The 18,764-nt window shown below is 61.5% G+C and overlaps 3 protein-coding genes across 3 annotated transcripts; all 3 read left to right on the top strand.

The window, feature by feature from the left end:
- The first annotated feature begins 2,634 nt into the window (after positions 1-2,634).
- LOC121345498 (protein ANTAGONIST OF LIKE HETEROCHROMATIN PROTEIN 1-like) lies at positions 2,635-6,198 on the top strand. The gene is made up of 2 exons (XM_041422500.1): positions 2,635-3,036; positions 4,229-6,198. Exons 1-2 carry the CDS (start codon positions 2,635-2,637, stop codon positions 5,345-5,347), a joined length of 1,521 nt encoding a protein of 506 aa, XP_041278434.1. The 3' UTR covers positions 5,348-6,198.
- Positions 6,199-6,473: 275 nt separating this feature from the next.
- DOHH (deoxyhypusine hydroxylase) lies at positions 6,474-9,981 on the top strand. Its single transcript, XM_041422589.1, has 5 exons — positions 6,474-6,508; positions 6,820-7,147; positions 7,540-7,616; positions 7,792-8,029; positions 8,891-9,981. The coding sequence occupies exons 2-5, from the start codon at positions 6,874-6,876 to the stop codon at positions 9,205-9,207; spliced, it is 906 nt and encodes a 301-aa protein (XP_041278523.1). The 5' UTR covers positions 6,474-6,508; positions 6,820-6,873; the 3' UTR covers positions 9,208-9,981.
- A 2,116-nt stretch (positions 9,982-12,097) lies between these two features.
- Positions 12,098-15,932, top strand: SMIM24 (small integral membrane protein 24). The gene is made up of 4 exons (XM_041422602.1): positions 12,098-13,915; positions 14,290-14,407; positions 14,521-14,559; positions 14,751-15,932. Exons 1-4 carry the CDS (start codon positions 13,843-13,845, stop codon positions 14,845-14,847), a joined length of 327 nt encoding a protein of 108 aa, XP_041278536.1. The 5' UTR covers positions 12,098-13,842; the 3' UTR covers positions 14,848-15,932.
- Positions 15,933-18,764: the final 2,832 nt, after the last annotated feature.

The raw sequence follows: 18,764 nt of genomic DNA, 5'->3' as shown, positions 1-18,764 counted from the left end.
TAGGGCGCCCCACGATCCCACAGAGTGTCTGTGTCTCTGCCATTCCTGGTCTCTGATCCCCGTTGCTCTTCCCAGTGAGTTGTGAGGTGAGTGGGGGGAAGCCAGTTGTGTGTCCGTCCCCCTCTTGGGAGGGCACTGGCGCTGCTGCTCCCCCAGAGCTCATGGGAGGAGCATGGAGCTCCCCCCGCATGGCCTGGGAGAAGCCAGGAGCAGGTGCTGCAGGAGGACACAACCCTGTGCCCTTCTCAGCACTGGTGTGTGCTGGAACCCCCCAGTTCCTGTCCATGCCCTAGAGGGGCTGGTGCCGGGGGCTGGGGTGCCTGCTGGGGGCCAGAGGGGTGTCTCCCTGCAGACTGTCCATCTGCCATGCTCTGGTGACCAGTTCTCACTGTTACCCTGCCTAGCACAGCCACCCATTCTGTTCCTACTGCAGCAGTGCAGCGAGCTGCATGCAATCCCTGATATTAACCTTGGACTGCCAGGTTATCAGTCATGCAGCTCAGCCTCCCATAATAATCAAATCTCTCTTTAAGGCCCCCTTGTATGTTATTTTCTGTTGTATTCCATTTTATTTAAATGGTATGCTCTGTCTCACCCCTCCGAAATGTATGGTATATTCTAAGCCTGTGGTCCTGCCCTGAACCATCCTGCATCTGTCATCCCATTGGCCCAATGTGATTCCGCGCCCACTTCAATTCCCCTCTTAAGCTGTGCTAGGGGATCAGTCTGGGTCTGAGCCCTTCCTTTCTCTCAGCCTCTTCCCCCCTCTTGCCCCTTCCCTCCCCGAGGCTCCCCCTCCCTCCCCCTTCCCCCCTTTTCCCTCAGTAACCATGCTGTACCCGGGGTTGGGACCCCAAATAAACCTTCATCTGCTCAGCACCCTCAGAAGCCGTGTGGAGTCTCCTTGCCTGCCTGCTGCTGCCAGCCAGCTCACAGCCTAGGGGGCCCTCCAGGGACCTCCCCGGGGTGCCCCCACCTCAAAACGCACCGCAACAATTTTCAACAAGAAACAGCTGATAACTGCAGTCCTGAGAAAGAACAGAATCATTCATAGACTCCTGGAATATCCTGAGCAGGGATCATCAGCCCAGCCCCTGTCCCTGCACAGGCACCCCAACAAGCCCACCCTGAGCACCCTGGCAGCGCTGTCCAAACGCTCCTGCAGCTCTGGCAGCCTTGGGGCCGGGACCATTCCCTGGGCAGCCTGGGCAGTGCCAGCAGCCTCGGGGGCAAGAACCTTTCCCTGAGCTCCATGCCAAGCCCTGGCACAGCTCCAGCCCTTGCTGGCCTCCTGTCCCTGTCCCAGAGCAGAGCTCAGCCCCTGCCCCTCTGCCTTTCCTGGGGAGGAGCTGCAGCCCCCGAGGAGCCTCCCCTCAGTCTCCTGTGCTCCAGCTGAACGAGCCAAGTGCCCTCAGCCGCTCCTCAGAGCCTTCCCCAGCTCTGTGTCCCTCTTTTGGACACTCTCCAACACCCTTATGGGTGATGGATTCTTTGGATCCTTCTGATCTTGTGTGCCCAAAGTGCCTCCAGAACTGAAGATGATTCCCTCTAAGAGATCCTGGGCTCAGGCCATGAGGAACACAGCAACTTGCCTGCAGGCATTCCCACATTCTCCATTGTCTCAGGAGATCTGTGGGATCTGCCCTGCCATGGCACATCCAGAAAACCAACAGACTTTGGGAGAGTAGGCACCACTTTTGGGGTACCATCCAAGCCCTGCCATTACTCCCAGGTGTACAGAAAAATTCAAGATACCAGAGGTTTATGTCCAGAAAGGAGACAGAGGAGTCCTGTAACTTTATTCATGAACAAAGAGAGAGACCATGGGGCATTTCCCATGGGGCCTCTCAAATTGTTGGGGGACGCAGCCTCCTTTTTATCCTAATTTTCTTCGTCACGTCACCATCTCCATTTCTCCACTGGCTGAGGTACTTTGAAAGTACAAACTTCCTGAATTGCCTACTGTGTGTCCCTCTCTAATATGCATCACCCCTTTGTTTAACATAGGACATTCATAGTTCTATTGTCTTTGTTGTTCTTCTCCATGTTCAGGAATTTAGCAGGACCTTGGCTGAGCAGCAGTCCTTGTGAATTAGTAACACTTTCTGAAACTGATAATTTCTCCAGTTACTTCCTTATCTACAAGTCCCTGGCCCTATCTACAAGCAGATTCACACAGTTGGTTTGTAAAGACACATTCATCTTGCCCCTTTCACCAGGCACCGCCAGGGCATTGGCACTGCCTGTCTGTGGTTGGGTCTTTTGTCACTCTGGTGCCAGTCCCTGCCCAAGCTGAGATTTGTCCAGTATTTTCCAGCCTTTTCTACCCTTCCTGCAAATCCAAGGCAGATTTGGGATTTTGTTGCTGCAGTTTTCCTTGTTTCTGTAGTGCCAGTCCTTGCTGCAGCTGAGCCTGGTGACCCTTTTCCAGCCCAGCCTAGAGATGGGAAATGAGTGGGTTGGGATGGGCATGGTGGTGAGGGTGGGGATGATGGTAAGGATGGGGATGGTGGGATTGTGTGGTTTGGTGAGCTGGTGAGGGTGGTGGGGATGGAGATGGCAGAGCTGTGCAGAACAGTGTGGAGAGGAGCGGATGGGGATGGGGATGGGGATGGTGGTGCTGGTGCTGTGGGCATGGGCATGGGCATGGGCAGGTCGGTGCGGTGCGGTGCGGATGGGAATGTCTGCACGGTGAGCGGCAGACGGGGATGGGCATATCTGTGCGCTGCCCTGCAGAGCCGCGGAGCGGAGCGGCACCACCCCGTCCCGCCTCCCGGTGCCACCGTGACCCTGCCGCCGATCACTTCCAGGGCGGCCCCGGCTCCCGATTTGAAAATGCGGGAGCGGCTGCTGGTGCTGCTGTGCGCGCTGGCGCGGCGGCGGCGGCGGCGCGCCGGGGCCATGGCCGGGAACGGCACCGGCACCGGGAGCGGCGCCGGCAGCGGGAGCGGCGCCGGCGCCGGGGGCTGGGACGGGCCGCAGCGGCGCGCCTGGCTCCGGCACTACTACAGCCAGCGGCAGAAGCGGCTCATGACGGTGACCGGGGCGGGGCCGCGGGGGGGACCGGACGGGACGCGGGGAGAACCGCACGCGGGGACGGGGTCATGGGGGACCGAGGGTGCGGGGCTGCGGGGGGTGCGTGGAGATCGTGGGGACACAAAGGATGGGAGGGTCACTGGAATCACGGGGACACAAAGGGTGGGGGATACAAGAGACGAGCGGAGGTCACGACGACATGGAGGATGGGGGGGATGCGGGACAGATTACGGGGACACAGGATGGGGATCGTAAGACATGGAACGCATGGACATGGGGGATGTGGGGCACGGGGTACACAAGTCACAGGAGCAGAAAAAATTGACGGGGGGGGGGGTTGCAGGATGCAAAGGACAGTGGTGGGAAGGATAGGGAGCACGGGGAAGTCACAAGGGGGACATAAAGGGTGGGGGACATGTGAGACCCAAAACACAGGATGTGGAACAGAAAGGACACATGGACACAGAGATCACAAAGGATGAGGACCATGGGGGTTCTGTGGGACACAAAGACAGGGACACAAAGGATGGGACATGAAAGACATGGGATGTGTTCCTGGACACAAAGGATGGTGGATGCAGCGGGCATGGGGGTGACATCAAAGGTGGGGGATGCAATGGGGGATACAAGGGATCCCTGGCTGCAAGGACAAGCTGGGAGGGAATACGAGGAACCTGCTGGCCTGGGCAATGGCTGAATGTGACTAAAGCTTATTTTTAGCTTAAAGTTGCATTGTAGAATTTAATAACAGAAAAACAATTCCTTTGGAGAGGCCAGGAGCTTCCCCTTCCAAATCATGATTCCCACCTTTGAGGGATGCTCTCTCCCCCTTCTAAATCAGGACTTAGCCCACAGTTCCCTTGACAGCTGGAAATCCAGCTATGCTCATTAAAATACAAACCCCCAGAGAGAATGGCCACCCCAGAAAAGAGCTTTTCCAGAAAACTCCATATGCAACACCTGAGCATTTGGTCTGGAGTCACACCTACTGCCTGGTGGGTTTGCAGGGAGGTTTCCCAGGAACAGGAAGCTTTGACTGGTGTTAGACCAGTTGGGACCACTGGCCACCTGGCGCTGGCCGTCCTCCTGCCTTGAGCAAGTCTCTTGAGCTGGCTGGCCTTCAGAAGCGGGTCCCAGTGAAGTGCAGGGAAGCTCTGTCTCACACCGCTCTTGTCTCTCCCCTGCACTGCAGCTCCTCATCGCTCACAGGAGGAGAACCAGCTGCTGCTTCTACCCCCGCGCCTGGCCCAGCCTCAGGAGCACGGACTGGTGGGAGCAGGTGGTCCTGAAGGAGTTTGGGCCCCAGGACTGGCTGGAGAAGTTTCGGATGTCCAAGGAGACTTTCTTCTACATCTGCAACCAGCTGCGGCCTGGGCTGGCTCCGCACAGCGCCCACTTCCACCCCACCCTGCCACTGGAGAAGAGGGTGGCTGTGGCCCTGTGGCACTTGGCCACCAACGTGGAGTACCAGACTCTGAGCCCGCTCTTTGGCGTGGGGCCCTCCACGGTGCAGAGCTGTGTCCGGGAGGTGAGCTATGCCGTCGTCCTGCTGCTGAAGCCGCTTTACCTCCGGCTGCCTGACGAGAAGGAGCTGGAGAACATGGCGCGCATCTTCTGCACACGCTGGGGCTTCCCGCACTGCATCGGGGCGCTGGACAGCCTGCACATCCCCATCCACCCGCCCCTGCGCCTCACCGCCGACTACTGCAACGGCCAGGGCTGGCACTCCATCCTCACGCAGGCCACCGTGGATGGGCTGGGGCAGTTCTGGGACGTCTCCACCGCCTTTCCAGGCAGCATGGAGAACAGCGCGGTCCTGGAGAGCTCCAGCCTGTGGGTGCTGGCCAAGGAGGGCCGGCTGTGCCCCAACCCTCCCAAGCATTTCATGGGGAAGGCACAGAAGTACGTGCTGCTGGGCGATGCCACGTACCCCCTGCAAGACTGGATCCTCAAGCCCTACCAGGAGGATGAGAACCTGACCCAGCGCCAGCTGCAGTTCAACTACCGCCTGAAGCGGGCCCACAGCGTGATCGAGAACGCCTTCCTGCGCCTCAAGGCGCGCTGGCAGATCCTCCTCAAGTGTGACGATTGCAGCCTGGAGCTGCTGCCCACCCTCGTCCTCGCCTGCTGCATCCTGCACAACGTCTGCGAGGCCCACGACAACCCCTTCAACGAGGAGTGGCTGGAGGGCACCGAGCCCACCGAGCTGCCCAAGCCCTGCCAGCCCGCGCCGGCCGCCATGGAGGACAACCGGGCTGAGCAAGTGCGGGAGCTGATGTGCCAGTACTTCGAGAGCTGCGGGGAGGGCTGATGGGCCCGGGAGCAGCTGCCCTGCACATCCCTGCTTGCAGACTCACCGTGGACTCTGGCAAACCGGCCCAGTGCTACCAGCTGTACCAGGCGGGCCCAGGGCGGGGAGGGGCGGCCGTGTCACGCTCGTCCTGGGTTTGCTGTCGAAGTTTCAGGCAGTGGAATGTATTTTGTTCTCATTCTCTCTCCCAGGACCTAAACTGGTGGTGTCTTGTGTGCTGCGGGAGTACAGTGGGGATTCGGGCTGGGAGGAGGCGGCTGCTGGGATCTCTCTTTCCTCTGTCTCAAAGCCTTTCCATTAGACCAAAATCAACAGGACCCTTGAAATAAGGCAAAACTCCTTTGGAGGTTTGAAAGTTGCTGCATAAACACACATGGGAAGGAGAGGGAAGGAAGGAGTGGAGCAGTGGCTTGCAAGGGCTGACACCAGCCTGGAATTAAACTGCATCCACAAACTCATGGATGTGATGCCCTAAGGTTTGTCCAGCCTAGCACCCCCCAGCCCCTCTCCAGAGGGGTTTTGCTCAGCCTAGCACACCTGGCCTCTCTCCAGACAGGTTCGTCCAGCCTGGAACACCCTGACCCCCCTCTGGAGAGGTTCACCCAGCCTGGAACACCCCTGGTTCTTCTTCAGTGGGATTTTGCCCAGCCTGGCATCCCTGACCCCTCTCCTGAGGGATTTTGTGCAGTCTCGCACCCCAGGTCCCTCTCAGGGTGGTGTTTGCCTCAGGGTTCTGGCACTGCCTGAACCCTCTCCGGTGGGATTTCTCCCAGCCTGGAACACCCCCAGGCCCCTCTCAGGGTGGGCCTTGCCCAGCCTGGCATCCCCAGCCTCTCTCCAGAGGGGTTTGCCCAGCCTGGCACCTCCTGCCCCTCTCCAGAGGAATTTGCCCTCCTTGGAACACCCTAGCCCCTCTCTGGATGGGTTTGCCCAGGCTGTCACCCCCAGCCCGTCTCCGGAGGGGTCTGTGGCTCGGTTCCCGTGGCCCCGCCCGGCTCTGCGCTCGCTGCCCGGGCCCGGCCATGCTGGGCAGCGCCTCCTGGCGGCCGCAGCGCTCTCGGGTGGAGGGGAGGCAGCGCCCCCTCGTGGGCGCCTCCTATGCGTATTGCGCAGGCGCCTGCCGGGCGGTCACGTGGCGGAGCAGCAAGATGGCGGCGCGCGGTGAGTGTAGTGCCGGCACTGCCGGGCTCTCCCCGAACCCCCCGGGATCCCCCGATCCTGCGGCTCCTCTCGGGCCCCGCTTCCGCTGACTCGGGGGCTCCGCCCAGCGCGGTCGCGGCAGGCGGTCTGTGTCCGTCCCGAGTATCCGGTGAAACCGAGTGTCCGAGCACACGCGCTGTGGGGTCAGCCCCGGCCCTAGGGTCCGGTTCTCCGGCACGGGCCGGGCCGCGGCCCTTCCCGCCCGCCCTGCCCCCGGCCACGGGACCCGCTGGAGGCTGAGGGCGCACCTTGACTCCCTTCCCCGGACGCAGGAGTGTGACCGAGGAGCCACCCGAGCCCCCAGCGTGCCCGGACCCGTCCGCGCCATGGTGACGGAGCAGGAGGTGGAGGCCATTGGCCGCACGCTGGTGGACGCGGCGCAGCCGCTGCCCGCCCGGTTCCGGGCCCTCTTCACCCTGCGGAACTTGGGCGGCCGCGCGGCCGTGGAGTGGATCAGCCGCGCCTTTGGGGACGGCTCGGCGCTGCTGAAGCACGAGCTGGCCTTTTGCCTGGGCCAGATGCAGGACGAGGCGGCCATCCCGGTGCTCGTCCGCGTGCTGGAGGACACGGCCCAGGAGCCCATGGTCCGGCACGAGGCAGGTACGGCAGCAGCTCCTGCGGCTCTGGGGGCAGGGCAGGGGGCTGGCTGGCAAGTGGGGCTTGGGGTGCTTTCCCCACTGTACAGAGCAGCTCGTGGGGGCCTGATCCGGCTTGGATGTCAAACCCTGAGTCACGTAACATCTCACCACCTTCCCTGGCCGCACCTGACTGGACAGGTTGGCCAGGCTCTGGTGTTCCTGCTGGACAGGTTTCTCCCGTCGTGTTTGTCCTGTTTGGAATTGGTCAGTCCCGCCTGTGTCCACATTTGCCCCATTTGGGATTGGTCAGTTAGGCCTGTGTCTGTGCTTTAGAGCAAGGCAAGGCACTGCCAGAGGACACAGCAGGGTTCTTCTCACACAGACATCCTGATAACATCCTGATACCTCCTTCAGGTGAAGCCCTGGGTGCTATTGGGAACCCTGACGTGCTGGATATCCTGAAACGCTATTCCCAGGATCCTGTGGTTGAGGTGAGCTTCCCGAGGGGTGATTTCCTCTGGGATGCAGCACTGCTGGTCTCGGAGGCGAGTCCCGTGCTGGCCAGGTTGGTGGGGACATCGCAGTGACATGCTGCTGTGTGCTGGGGCTTCTCCTGGCGCTGTCCAGTGCTGTTCTGCAGCTGGGGCTGTGTCCCTGTCCCCACAGGTGGCAGAGACGTGTCAGCTGGCCGTGAGGAGGCTGGAGTGGCTGCAGAACAACAAGGAGAAGCCAGGCAGCAGCCCGTACCTGTCTGTAGATCCTGCTCCCCCCGCTGAGGAGACGGATGTTGCCAAGCTCCGGGAGATCCTCCTGGATGAGTCCCAGGAGCTCTTTGAGCGCTACCGGGCCATGTTTGCTCTACGGAATGTGGGGGGCCAGGCTGCTGTGCTGGCACTGGCAGAAGGTGAGTGCCTGTCCTTGCTGTGGGTCTGTCCGGCCTAATCTGGGACAAGCCCTTCCCAAATCTAGGACTGCCAGAGCTGCTCTCACGTGTTTGTGTCTAGGGCTGCTGTTCCCTGCTACGTTACAGAGTTCTGGGTGGTCTTTGCTATTCCAGAGTCCCCTTGCCTGGAAGGTCCTCCAGACCCCCTTCCCTGAAGGATGGAGGGCACCGGCTGTGATCATGGTCTGGGACCAGCTGGTCTGACCCATTGTCAGACCTGGCCTGGGGGTTTTGAGGTCGTGCTCTCCTGGCCTGGAAGGTCAAGGGCTGCTGGTGTTTGGGAATAGTTCTGGAGAGGGGAATGTCCCTGAGTGGGAAAGGGGCAGACCACAGCTCCAGAACTGTTTGGAGTCACCCCAGCCTGAGGGAAGTGGGTCAGGCTCTCCAGCCATCTGGGACTGTTGAGGTCCATAAGATGGGATCTGTCAGCTCCTGCTCCAGCTGCTTGGTCCCGGAGCGCTGGAGTCCCTGGCCATGCTGCCCTCCCCCGGAACATCATGTGGTGGGGCAGAACCTGGGCAGGCTGGGAGCAGCAGCTCTGCTGGGGGGTGGGTGCTGCCATCAAAGGAGGCTCTGGGACTGGGCTGGGATCAGGGAGCAGGGTGAGATCAGGGAGCAGGCTGGGATCAGGGAGCAGGGTGGGATCAGGGAGCAGGCTGGGATCAGGGAGCAGGGTGGGATACCCCTTCCTGTACATGGGGCTGGGGCGGTGACCCTTGGCATCCCCAGCTTTCAGGTGGGGGCTCCATCCAGGCATCCTGACATGTTGGGGGCATCCTGGTGAATTTTGGGGCGTCCCAGCTCTCTGTCCCCTCCCCGCAGGGCTGCGCTGCGGCAGCGCGCTGTTCCGCCACGAGATCGGGTACGTGCTGGGGCAGCTGCAGGACGAGGCGTGCGTCCCTCAGCTGACGGCCACGCTGTGCAGCCGCGCCGAGAGCCCCATGGTGCGGCACGAGTGCGCCGAGGCGCTGGGCTCCATCGCCCGGCCCTCCTGCCTGCGGGCCCTGCGCGCCTTCGCCGGCGACGAGGAGCGCGTGGTGCGCGAGAGCTGCCAGGTGGCCCTGGACATGTACGAGTATGAGAACGGCGCCCAGTTCCAGTACGCCGACGGGCTCTGCAAGCTGCAGGCCTCCTCCTGAGCCTGGACTGGGGGCACTGGGGGGGTGTGCCGCCTCCCACCCCCTCCTGCTGCCAATGGCGGATCCGTGCCTTGCCACGCAGAGCTGGAGGAGGGGCTGGGTTTGCTCTCTGGCACAATTACAGCCACCTTTTCCCTCCAAATCCAGGCTGAGCTGCTACTTGCCTCCCCACCACTCCTTGCCAGCTCCTGTTTCCTGGATCTGCCCCTTTTCCCTGCCAGGATCAGCGCCGCCTGCCCGCAGCATGGCTTGGGGCTTGGACCAGGTGGGCTCTGCTTGGCACGTCAGAGCCTGCTGCAGCTCTGCAGGGCTTGGGCCTGCCCTGGGTTGGCGCTGCCCCGTCGGCAGCTCCGTTCTCTGCAGCTGAGCTTTGCTGGGGGCTAGGATGGGCTTTGGGCACCCACTCTGTGGGCTGTGGTGTTAGGATGCTTCAAAATTGCTTCAGTGATGGTACCGAGCCGGGGCCCTCCTCGCCCGCGCAGTGGGTTTGGCTTCTCCTGTTGGGACAAGCTGGAGCTGAGCCTGTGGCAGCCTCTGCCCTAGGGTGGGGGTTATTTCATGGCAAAGTTGGGAAGATATGGCTGGGGTTTCTTCTGCAGGGAAGGGCGCTGCCATTAGGGTGGGCAGGGTGAGGCAGAGCCTGCCTGGGCTTTTGTCTGTGTTTAACCAAGGCCAGGAGGGCTGAGGCTGCTGCTGGCACCCAAATCCCTCCGTCAGCCCAGCCTGGGCAATGGGGTTTGGGGTTTGGCAGGGAATAAAGCACTGGCACAGGAAGCTGGGATGAGTTGAGCTGTGATTTACCTGTGCCCAGGTGTGGAGTGCACCCAGTGGGGTCAAGCCCTGGGCAGGAGGCTGGGGGCTGCCAAAATGAAGTCATAGAACCATTGAGATGGGAAAGGACCTTTAAAATCGAATCCAGCTACATTGGGAGGAGCAGGGAGTGGGGTCCCTGATGGCAAGAGGTGAAACCCCCAGCCCTGGGGAGGAGGATGATCTGGGGTGCCCTGGTAGGTCCCACTGCCCTGCAGGGCCTGGCATCCTGCTGGGCATACCTTTTCCCCTTGTCCAAGGGCTCCCTGTGAGTCACTCCCAGGCTCAATCCTCTTAGTCCCTGAAGCCAGCTCAGCATCCTCAGGGCCCTGGTGCTCAGGGTCACAACCAAGGGGCAGCCCTGGCCATGGCCCTGTCTGACCCAGTTCAGGACCTGATGGAAAGGGCTCTTAGTCAAGATGTGACCAGTTTTGGTCACCTGTACACACTAAGTCAGTGACATGTCAGTAGGGTCACATATATGTGATGGGGAGGGTGAGAGGCTCCAGACTGCACTTCCCCAGCACAGGGGACAAACATCTGATGTTTTCACACTGTTTGGAGTCAGCTGCTGTTATGGGTTGTTTGTCCCCTTTCCCTCACCCTCCATAGCCCCTGGGTGATGGGCAGGACCTCTTTGGGCTCTGGGGTGTCCCTGTGTCATATCCATCCCCAGCACAGTGAGATGGGTGACTTCCCCCAGGCCACGTTATCATTTCCACTGTTCCCTTTGCACGTGAGCTCCAGCACCCTGGAGTTTGCCAGGCTGTTTGTCCCCACTTATCACCTTGGCCGCCCCCACCTTTGCTCTCCAGATTTTCCACGGGAGACTCACTCAGACCTTGCAGGGCTGTTTCCCAATCATTATGTGCCAACATTTGTCTCTGCACCCCCAGCACCTTTTAAGACAAAATTGGAACAAAATGCATTTCCGAGGCTGACCAGGTGCAGCAGAGCTGAAAGATGCTGGTGTGGAGCAGGGCTCAGCCTTGAGCCTTAACTTGGCACTGAACTCCACCAGCACCTCCAACCTGTGCTGGGAAGGCTTTGGGATTTCTTCAAAGCTGCTGCTGATCTGGGCTAAAACCTGCACCCTCTTGGTGGGGGGAGAATTGCTTTTGGGGGAAGCATGGACTCGGCCCCCCCCCCCTTGCAGGCTGCTCTGCCTTGGGGAGGTGACTCTGGGTGCTGGGGTGACATGTGGCCACGTGGCAGCCATCTGGGAAGGTGACAGCTTCTTGTCATGGGCTGCTTCCCTGTACAGCAGAGGGGGCCCGTGGGAGCTCCCGTGGCTGAGGCTGCATCCCCATCCCCTCTGCCCATCACCTCCAGCTCCAAGGGGGGGCTGTGTCCTCTGCGATCTCAGCCATCTGCTCCAGGGATCCGGGGCCTGCTGAGGGATTTAACCCAGCCCAGGGGAGGGAGAAAGACCTTGGGCATCTCTCCCCATTCCTGTCTTGGGGAGTTCTCCAGCTGCTCCAGTGACTCCCCACTCCCAGGGGGGCAGGGGTACCAGTGGTGCTCCCAGAGGGGCAGGATTTGGGGACTGACCCACATTGGAGCCTGCTGGTCACCTCCCATGCTGAGGCAGCCGGGCTGTGCCTGGATTAGCAGGTGCTAAGCTCCTTCTCAGCAACACAGCTCTGTCGCTGGGTGAGTGTCACTGCCACCAGCTATAGGGACACTGCTGTCCCTGTGAGCTGACAGCACCGAGGAGCTTTGTGGACCCTGATGCCACTTCCCCCCCTGCAGTCCCCTGCGTGGCAGAGGTTTCAGTGGCTTAGGGTGGAGTGCAGGGATAGCTGGCCATGGCCCTGGCAGGGGGTATCCCCCTCCCTGGCACCGGAGGGGCACAGGGGCCACGGCACTTGCTGCAGTCCCCCCCTGAGGAGGACGGGGTGCTGTACGTGGACTACAAGCCCCCTGCCCTGGACAGCATCCACCTGCCCCGCTGTGTCCTGTACCTGATGATGGCAGCAACACTGGTGCTGGTGGTGGCATATGCCATCGTGGGGCACCTCATCAAGGACCTGGTGCACGACTTCGCCGGTGAGTGTTACCCACAGCAGGGTCGGGCTTTGGGGTGGGCAGGGGGCCAGGGGGATCCCCCCACCCGAGACTGTGCTGTGGGAGGGCTGGTGCTGCTGACAGCTCCGTCTCTGCCCCTGCAGACTGGGCATTTGGGCCCAAGCCGGAGGAGAAGGCAGGGATGGCTGAAGGCCCCGTGCTGGAGGCAGAGTGGCTGGAGGACAACGAGGTGCTGGTGGAGCCGAAGGTGGAGGATGAAGGCAGCGGCATCCTGCCCGGCACGGACATCCCGCTGCAGCTGCTCGCTCCACGCAGCTCCATCTCCTTTGCCAACTCCCCCAAGAAGAGGTTTTTCTAGGGTCAGGGGACACCCCTGCCACCAGCAGGACCCTGCAGTCCTGCCTGACCATTGTGTCACGGTGTGGCTCTGGCCAAAGGCACTGCCCAGCCCTGGCACACAGCCTCCCCCTCCCTGCCCAGCCCTAGCGCTGCTCTCGGGGCTTCTCTTGGGCTATCACACCAATAAAGCCACTTGCCCCAGCGCTGCTCACCCCTTGGCCCAGCACAGCGTGGGGGGTGGCAGGGCTGGGTCATCCCAACCTTTGCCTGCGGTGACAGCACCCCTTGGCACAGCCATGCCACCCCTGGCCATGGGCACATGGGTGTATAAAGGGGGGTGCTTGAGGGTGCATACCCATGGTGTGGGGGCACAGCTGATGGTGGCAGGGGGCATGGACACGGGTGCACACATGCACATGGAAACATGGATACCCCTCTGGATGTGCCACGTCAGTGTGGGCACATGGGTAGGGATAGATGGATGGACAGCTGGATGCTGAGGCTGGCTGTGCCCCCACCACCCCCTCAGTGCCTTGGCACTGCTAGACCATGCTCAGTGGCATGCAGAGGTGGCCCCAAACCAGTCTTGGGGGACAAAGTACCCTGAAGCCTCACTTGGGTTCTGGATAAGGGCACTGGGCATGGGGGCTGTTTAATGGATCTGCAGCCCTTGTCTTAAACCCAGGTTGAAGCTGGATCCCTGTGCCCCCAGTCTTCTTCTCAACCCCTTGAGGAATTGCCACAGGCAGGGTGGCCCTGCCAGAGTCCACTGTCCTTCCCTGGGGTACTGGTGGCCACTCTCTGCCTCACTTTTCTTTGTGCCCTGGTGGGTGGGCACCCTGCTGTGGTCTCCCTGAGCTAACCCTGTCAGTATTTCACTCTCGACAGTATGCATGCACACACTCCCTTAGGACATGATGGGGTCCCACCTGAGATTGTCTGGGGGCAGCTGGCTCGTGCCCAGGGGAGGGCTGGGGGTGGCCTGGCATTGCCCACCCCTCTGTGCCGCCCCATCCCCATGGGATCTGCCCTAGCCCTGCCAGCTGGGATAGGGGGAGCCAGGCAGGGTGGGCGCTGCTTCACCCCATCACCCATCTGTTCTTCCACATGTGCACCCCCCCAGCCTCCTGCCTGTCTGTCCCTGCCTCTATCCACCTGCCTACCCTGGGGGTGGTCCCCAGTCCTGGGCACAGGGACATGCCTGTCCTTTGCCACTGTGCTCCCGGAGGTGGTGGCCACTGGGTGTGGTGGGGTGCCGGTGCCTGAGCCAGGGGAGTGGTACCACCTGCCAGGGGTGACAGGAGTCACGTTGCCATGGTGCGTGGTGCCACTTTGTCCTCTTGGGGCCAATAAAGGCGCTCATTGCCTTGGGTGCAGAGTGCAGGCACGATAGCAGCAGGTGACAAAAGCTCACCTCCAGGAGCAGGATCCAGACGTGCCCCAGCCCGCCGCCCAAAAATGCCGAAGCTCTTGCAGCCCCTCTCGCTCCTGCTCCTGCTCGTCCTCGCTTCCACCGCCCAGGGACAGGCTGGTAGGTGCCCCCGGTCCCTCTGTGCCCTGGGATATCTGGGGAGGTGGCCAGGCCTCCCCTCAGGCATCAGATCAGCTCCTGGGAGACCTTTCCAGTGGCACTGTCTCAGTGCTCCAACAGTAACTTTTGGGGGTAGAGCAGAAAGATCTGGAGACACCCACCTGCTGCCCCAGTGCTCCTCACTGCACTGGTGACAGGTGAGCTGTGTCGGGAGTGGCTTCCTTGGTACCCAAGGGACGCTGGGAAAGGAGGAACAGTGAGTGTCTGCCGATGTCCCATCCCCACCAGGTCCTGGGGGGGGTCCCATCCCCTGAAGGACGGAGCTCCCCCAAAGCTGTCCCCATCCCTGTCTTTTCCCTTCCCTGGCCATGCAGGCACGGGCCCCAAGGTGCTGCAGCCATGGCTCATTGGCCTCACGGCCGTCGTCGTCTTCCTCTTCGTCGTCTTCGTCGTGCTGCTCGTTAACCGGCTCTGGAGTCTCCGGAAGAAGAGGTTGGATTGGTGTGGGGGGCAGGGGGTGGTGGCCAGGGGAAAACTGCTGGAAGGTTGCCATGGGCTGGGGCAGGGTTGTCCCCGGGCACCGTCCAGCCTCTCTCCCCTCGCAGGAAGGAAAACGACAACCCGGAGACCCTGGAGACTGACAGGTACCACAGCCCGGGTGCCGCGGGGCAGCACCGGGACCCCCCCCACCGGAGCTCGGATTCTCTCGAGGGTGGCTACGTTCCGGCTGTGCCCTCGGCATGGCTGGAGGCGGCCGTGCCGCGGTGCCCTTCACGGGGCACGGCCGCGGTGCCGGTGCAGTGCCCGGCTGACCGACGATCCGTCCCTCCCGCAGGCTGGAGCGCTCCGGCCACGTCAACCCGGCAGCTGAGGACTGGGAAGAGCTGAAGGACGACAAGCAGCAGAGCAAGGCCACGGCCACATCCCTCTGAGTGCCCCCCGCACCTCTCTGCCCGCTCCGGAGCGCCTCTGACGGGCGCCGCACCCTCACCCCGTCCGCGGGGCGCGGATCCGCGCCGGGTTTCGGCGGCGGCCGCGGCCACCGTGGCACCTCCCGCCCCGCGGCCGGCCCGGCTGTGACCAAGACCCGGCGCGGATCACCCGCTCGCCGGAGCTGAGCGAGGAGGGCGGCGGCCGCGGGCGGCAGCGGGGCCTCCCCGTGCCCCCCGACCCTGGGCCGGCGGGGGTCCCGCCCGGGGGGACAACGACAGCCCCTCCCCAGATGTGCCCACTAAAGGTTTCCCCAGCCTACCCCGGCGTCAAGCGTGTCGTGTCACCGTGCGGGGAGGGGGCTGTCCGGCACCCCTGGGTGCCACTCGGGCAGGGGACAATGGCAAGTTCCAAGCTGCCAGACCCCGGCGACCTCGGCAGGGCGGGAGGGGCTCTCCGGCCACATCGCTGCCAGACCAGCCCGGACCGAGGGGTGGGCACCGAGGGGACACGGGGGGTGGGGGGCCTCGCCCTGAGGCTGTCCCGAGCAGCGCTTGGGGACAGGGACCGTGGGCAGCGCGGGGGTGAAGCGCAGCTTCGGCCAACGCCGATCTACGGGTGACGACAGCGGCGTCACTCCGCCAGGCGGTGACGTCACGTGCACGAGGTGGTGACGTCCCGTGGCCAAGGTCTGAAGCAGAGGAAGCGGCAGCAGCTCCGAACTCCCACGTGAAGCGCGGCTGCCCCCGCCCATGTCCTGTCCCCACATGTCCCCGCCGCCTGCGGCCGGGGCTGCGCGCTGCGGGCTCCCGGCTCCGCCACCCGGCCCCGCCGGGCCAAGGGCGGCCACGGCTGCGGCTCCCCCCGCGGGGTGCTGGGTGTCCCTGCGGGGCAGGGCTCCGCAATCCCCAGTGCCCCCCGTGCCCTCCTCCTCCGCCGGGACACCCGTGTTCTCCCCGCTTGGGCACCGTGCCTCAGTTCCCCCGGGGCAGCGAAGTAAGGGCGGAGGCGAGCTGGAGTTGAAGCATAGCTTGTTTAATTTTTATACATTTTTTTTTTTGTCTTTTTTTTTGTTTTCATTTTTTAATATTTTTTTTGTGTGTCAGTTTTTTCTTTTTTGTTTTTTTCTTCTTTTTTGTCTCTTTTTTCTCTTTTTTGCATAGGGGAGGGGGGGAACAACAACAACAACAGAAGAAAAAAAAAAAACAACGGGAAGAAAAACAAAACAAAACAAAACAAAATAAACAAAACAAAAAAGAAAACCAAAAAAAAACACCCCAAAATCCGTATCAGGGTCAGTAAGTGTATGTAGGCAGGAGCGGCGCTATCGGTAATGGCTGCGTACAATGGTATAATCAAATATCGTGAAGCACCAGGGAGGCGAGCGGGGGCTCGGGGGGGTCATGCGGGGCCAGGGGGCGCGGGGGGCGCGGGGGGCCCGGCCCCGGCTCGCGGCCCTGGTGCGCTCGCGGTGTGTATCGGCTGCGGCAAAGCGAAAGCGAGAATCCGGCGAACGAGTAAAATATAACTGCGGGGAGGGGGCACCCCCGGCCCCCGGGGCAGCGGGGACCCCCCGAAAAGGCGGGCGGGCAGCCGGCGGCGCGGAGGCACTGCGGCGGGATTTTTGGTTTGGGTAAGAGGCGCGGTCCGGCCGGCTGCCGCCTCGGCGCCTTTTTGGGGCGGTTTCTGTCCTTTTGCCGCTCTCTGCCCAGGGGTGGGATTTCTCCCAAGCCCGGCTCCACCTCCCGCCCGCCCCCGGGCATCGCGCGGGACGCCCAGCGGGGCACGCGGGTGCCCAGAGCGGCACCCATGGACCGGGGCACCCCTGGGCATCGCCTGGGGCACCCGGAGGGGCATTGGTGGGTATTGCTCGAGGCACCCTGCGGGGCACCCGTGAGCACCACCTGGGGCACCCAGAGAGGCCCCCGTGGGCATCACCTGGGGTGCCAGGGGACACCCAGAGGGGCATCATCTGGAACACCCGTGGGACCCCCATGGGCACCAGCTGGGGCACCCGCGGCTATCACCTGGAGCACCCACAGTGATACCCGCGGGCACCGCACAGGGCACCCAGAGGGTCTCTCCCAGGGCACCCATCACCGGGGGCACCCATCCCAGCCGGTGGCGGGATACCCGGGGTAGGGCAGAAAGCAGCAAATTCCAAACTCCGAGTACAAAAAAACCAACCAAAACAAAACAAAACAACAACCAAAAAAAAAAAAAAAAAAAAACAAAAAAAACAAAAAAACCCAAAAAAAAAAAAAACCAAAAAAAACCAAAAAAAACCCAGAACCAAAGAAAAACCAAAATAAAAAAAAAGAAGAAAAAGCCCAAACCCCACCAAACAAGACATATATATATATATATATATATATATATATGAGATTTTATATATATATATTCCTTTGCGACTTAAAGTACCTTAACTGTGTGGGGGCCCGCGCCCTCCCCCGGCCCTGCAGCCCCATATATATATATGTGGAGATATATATATATATAGATATATATATATATATATGTACAGGTTATTTGTTTTATTTATAGGTCACAAGGACTATTTTAATTAATTTTTTAAGCCGACGAGCCCGACTAAAAACCCTCTAGGAGAGACTGTAGTGCATGAAACCCCCGTGGTGATTGTCGAGCGGAGCCCCCTCGTATCCCCATCCTGCGGGGGACCCCCCCAGAGCTTCCCCAGGGATGGGGTGCTCACCCCGCCTTTGAGCTCACCCCGACCGTGGCCATCGAGGCCGCCAGAAGATAAAAAAAAAGAAGGGAGAATGATTAAAAAAATAGAAATAATAAAAATGAGTGGTGTCCCCCTCCCCCGCGGAGGGACCGGGGGTGTTGCATATTCCCTTTGGGCAGAGCCGGGGGTGCGGCCCCGGGGGTGTCGGGGGAGCAGTGCAAAGACCCCGGGGCACGGGGGGCTCCCGGCCCCGCAAGGGGAAGCCCCGGCACGCCCCCCCAGTGCCGCCCTAGGGGCTGGGGGGCGTCGAGTTGATTCTTTTTTGCCTTTTAAAATTTAGTTTAAGGTGCTTTTCTTGCCGAGGGCGGGTTTTGGGGGGCTGCGACCGCAGCCCGACCGGACTTGCAGCCGGCCCGGGGTGGGGAGGCAGCAAAGAGGGGGCAGGGGACGACCCCCGCGGGGACAGGGGGCTCCGGGGCTTGCTCGGGGCGGGGGGGCCCAGGCCCGAGGGGCGCCAGCGCCCCTCGCCTCCCCGGGGCTGACCGAAGGGGCTGCCCCGGTGCCCCCCGCTCCCTCCCTCCGCTGTCACTGTCACCGTTTAAAAATGCTTTTTTTTTTTTTTTTTAATTTTTTTTTTTTTTTTGGCCCCCCCGGACGCCGCCCCCACTCCCTCCTTGCATTGTCCTTGCAGAAATCAATACTGCACCTTGCATAAAGAAGCGTCTCCCAAGGCTCCCCCGAGGGTCTGGGACCCTCAAACCAGCCTCAACTGTGGGCGAAACCCGGCGGGACGCGACCACCCCGTCACCCCCCACTAATACTTTTGGACACCAAAAAAAAAAAAAAGAAAAAAAAGAAAACAAAAAAACAAAACCAAAACAAACAAACAAAAATTAAAAACTGTTGACGACGACGTTTCTTCATGCCCGAGCAGCAGCGATGCCGGTGCCACCCGCCCACCGCTGTCACAACCCGCGTCAGCTCTCAGCCGCAGGGAGCTCGGGGGTCTCCAGCCGGCGGAACGCTGGGGTTTTAAGGCAAATTCAGGGTTTTTAGGGGGTGTCGGGCCCCTGCTCGGCAGCGGGCACAGCAGGGAGAGGCGGCAAGAAGGCACCTCCTGCCGCTCCCTGCCGCGCCGGCCGGACCCCGGGGATGAAGCCGATGGGGTGGAGGTGGGGGGAGGCTGTGACCCCCCGACACCAGCCCGGGGTGGGGGGCACAGCTACATTC

The sequence above is a fragment of the Onychostruthus taczanowskii genome, unplaced genomic scaffold, assembly GCF_017590055.1.
Source record: "Onychostruthus taczanowskii isolate IOZ18803 unplaced genomic scaffold, ASM1759005v1 scaffold110, whole genome shotgun sequence".
Classification (NCBI taxonomy): Eukaryota; Metazoa; Chordata; class Aves; order Passeriformes; family Passeridae; genus Onychostruthus; species Onychostruthus taczanowskii.
The sequence above is the reverse complement of the archived record's forward strand: the minus strand, read 5'-3'. Positions and strand labels throughout refer to the sequence as shown.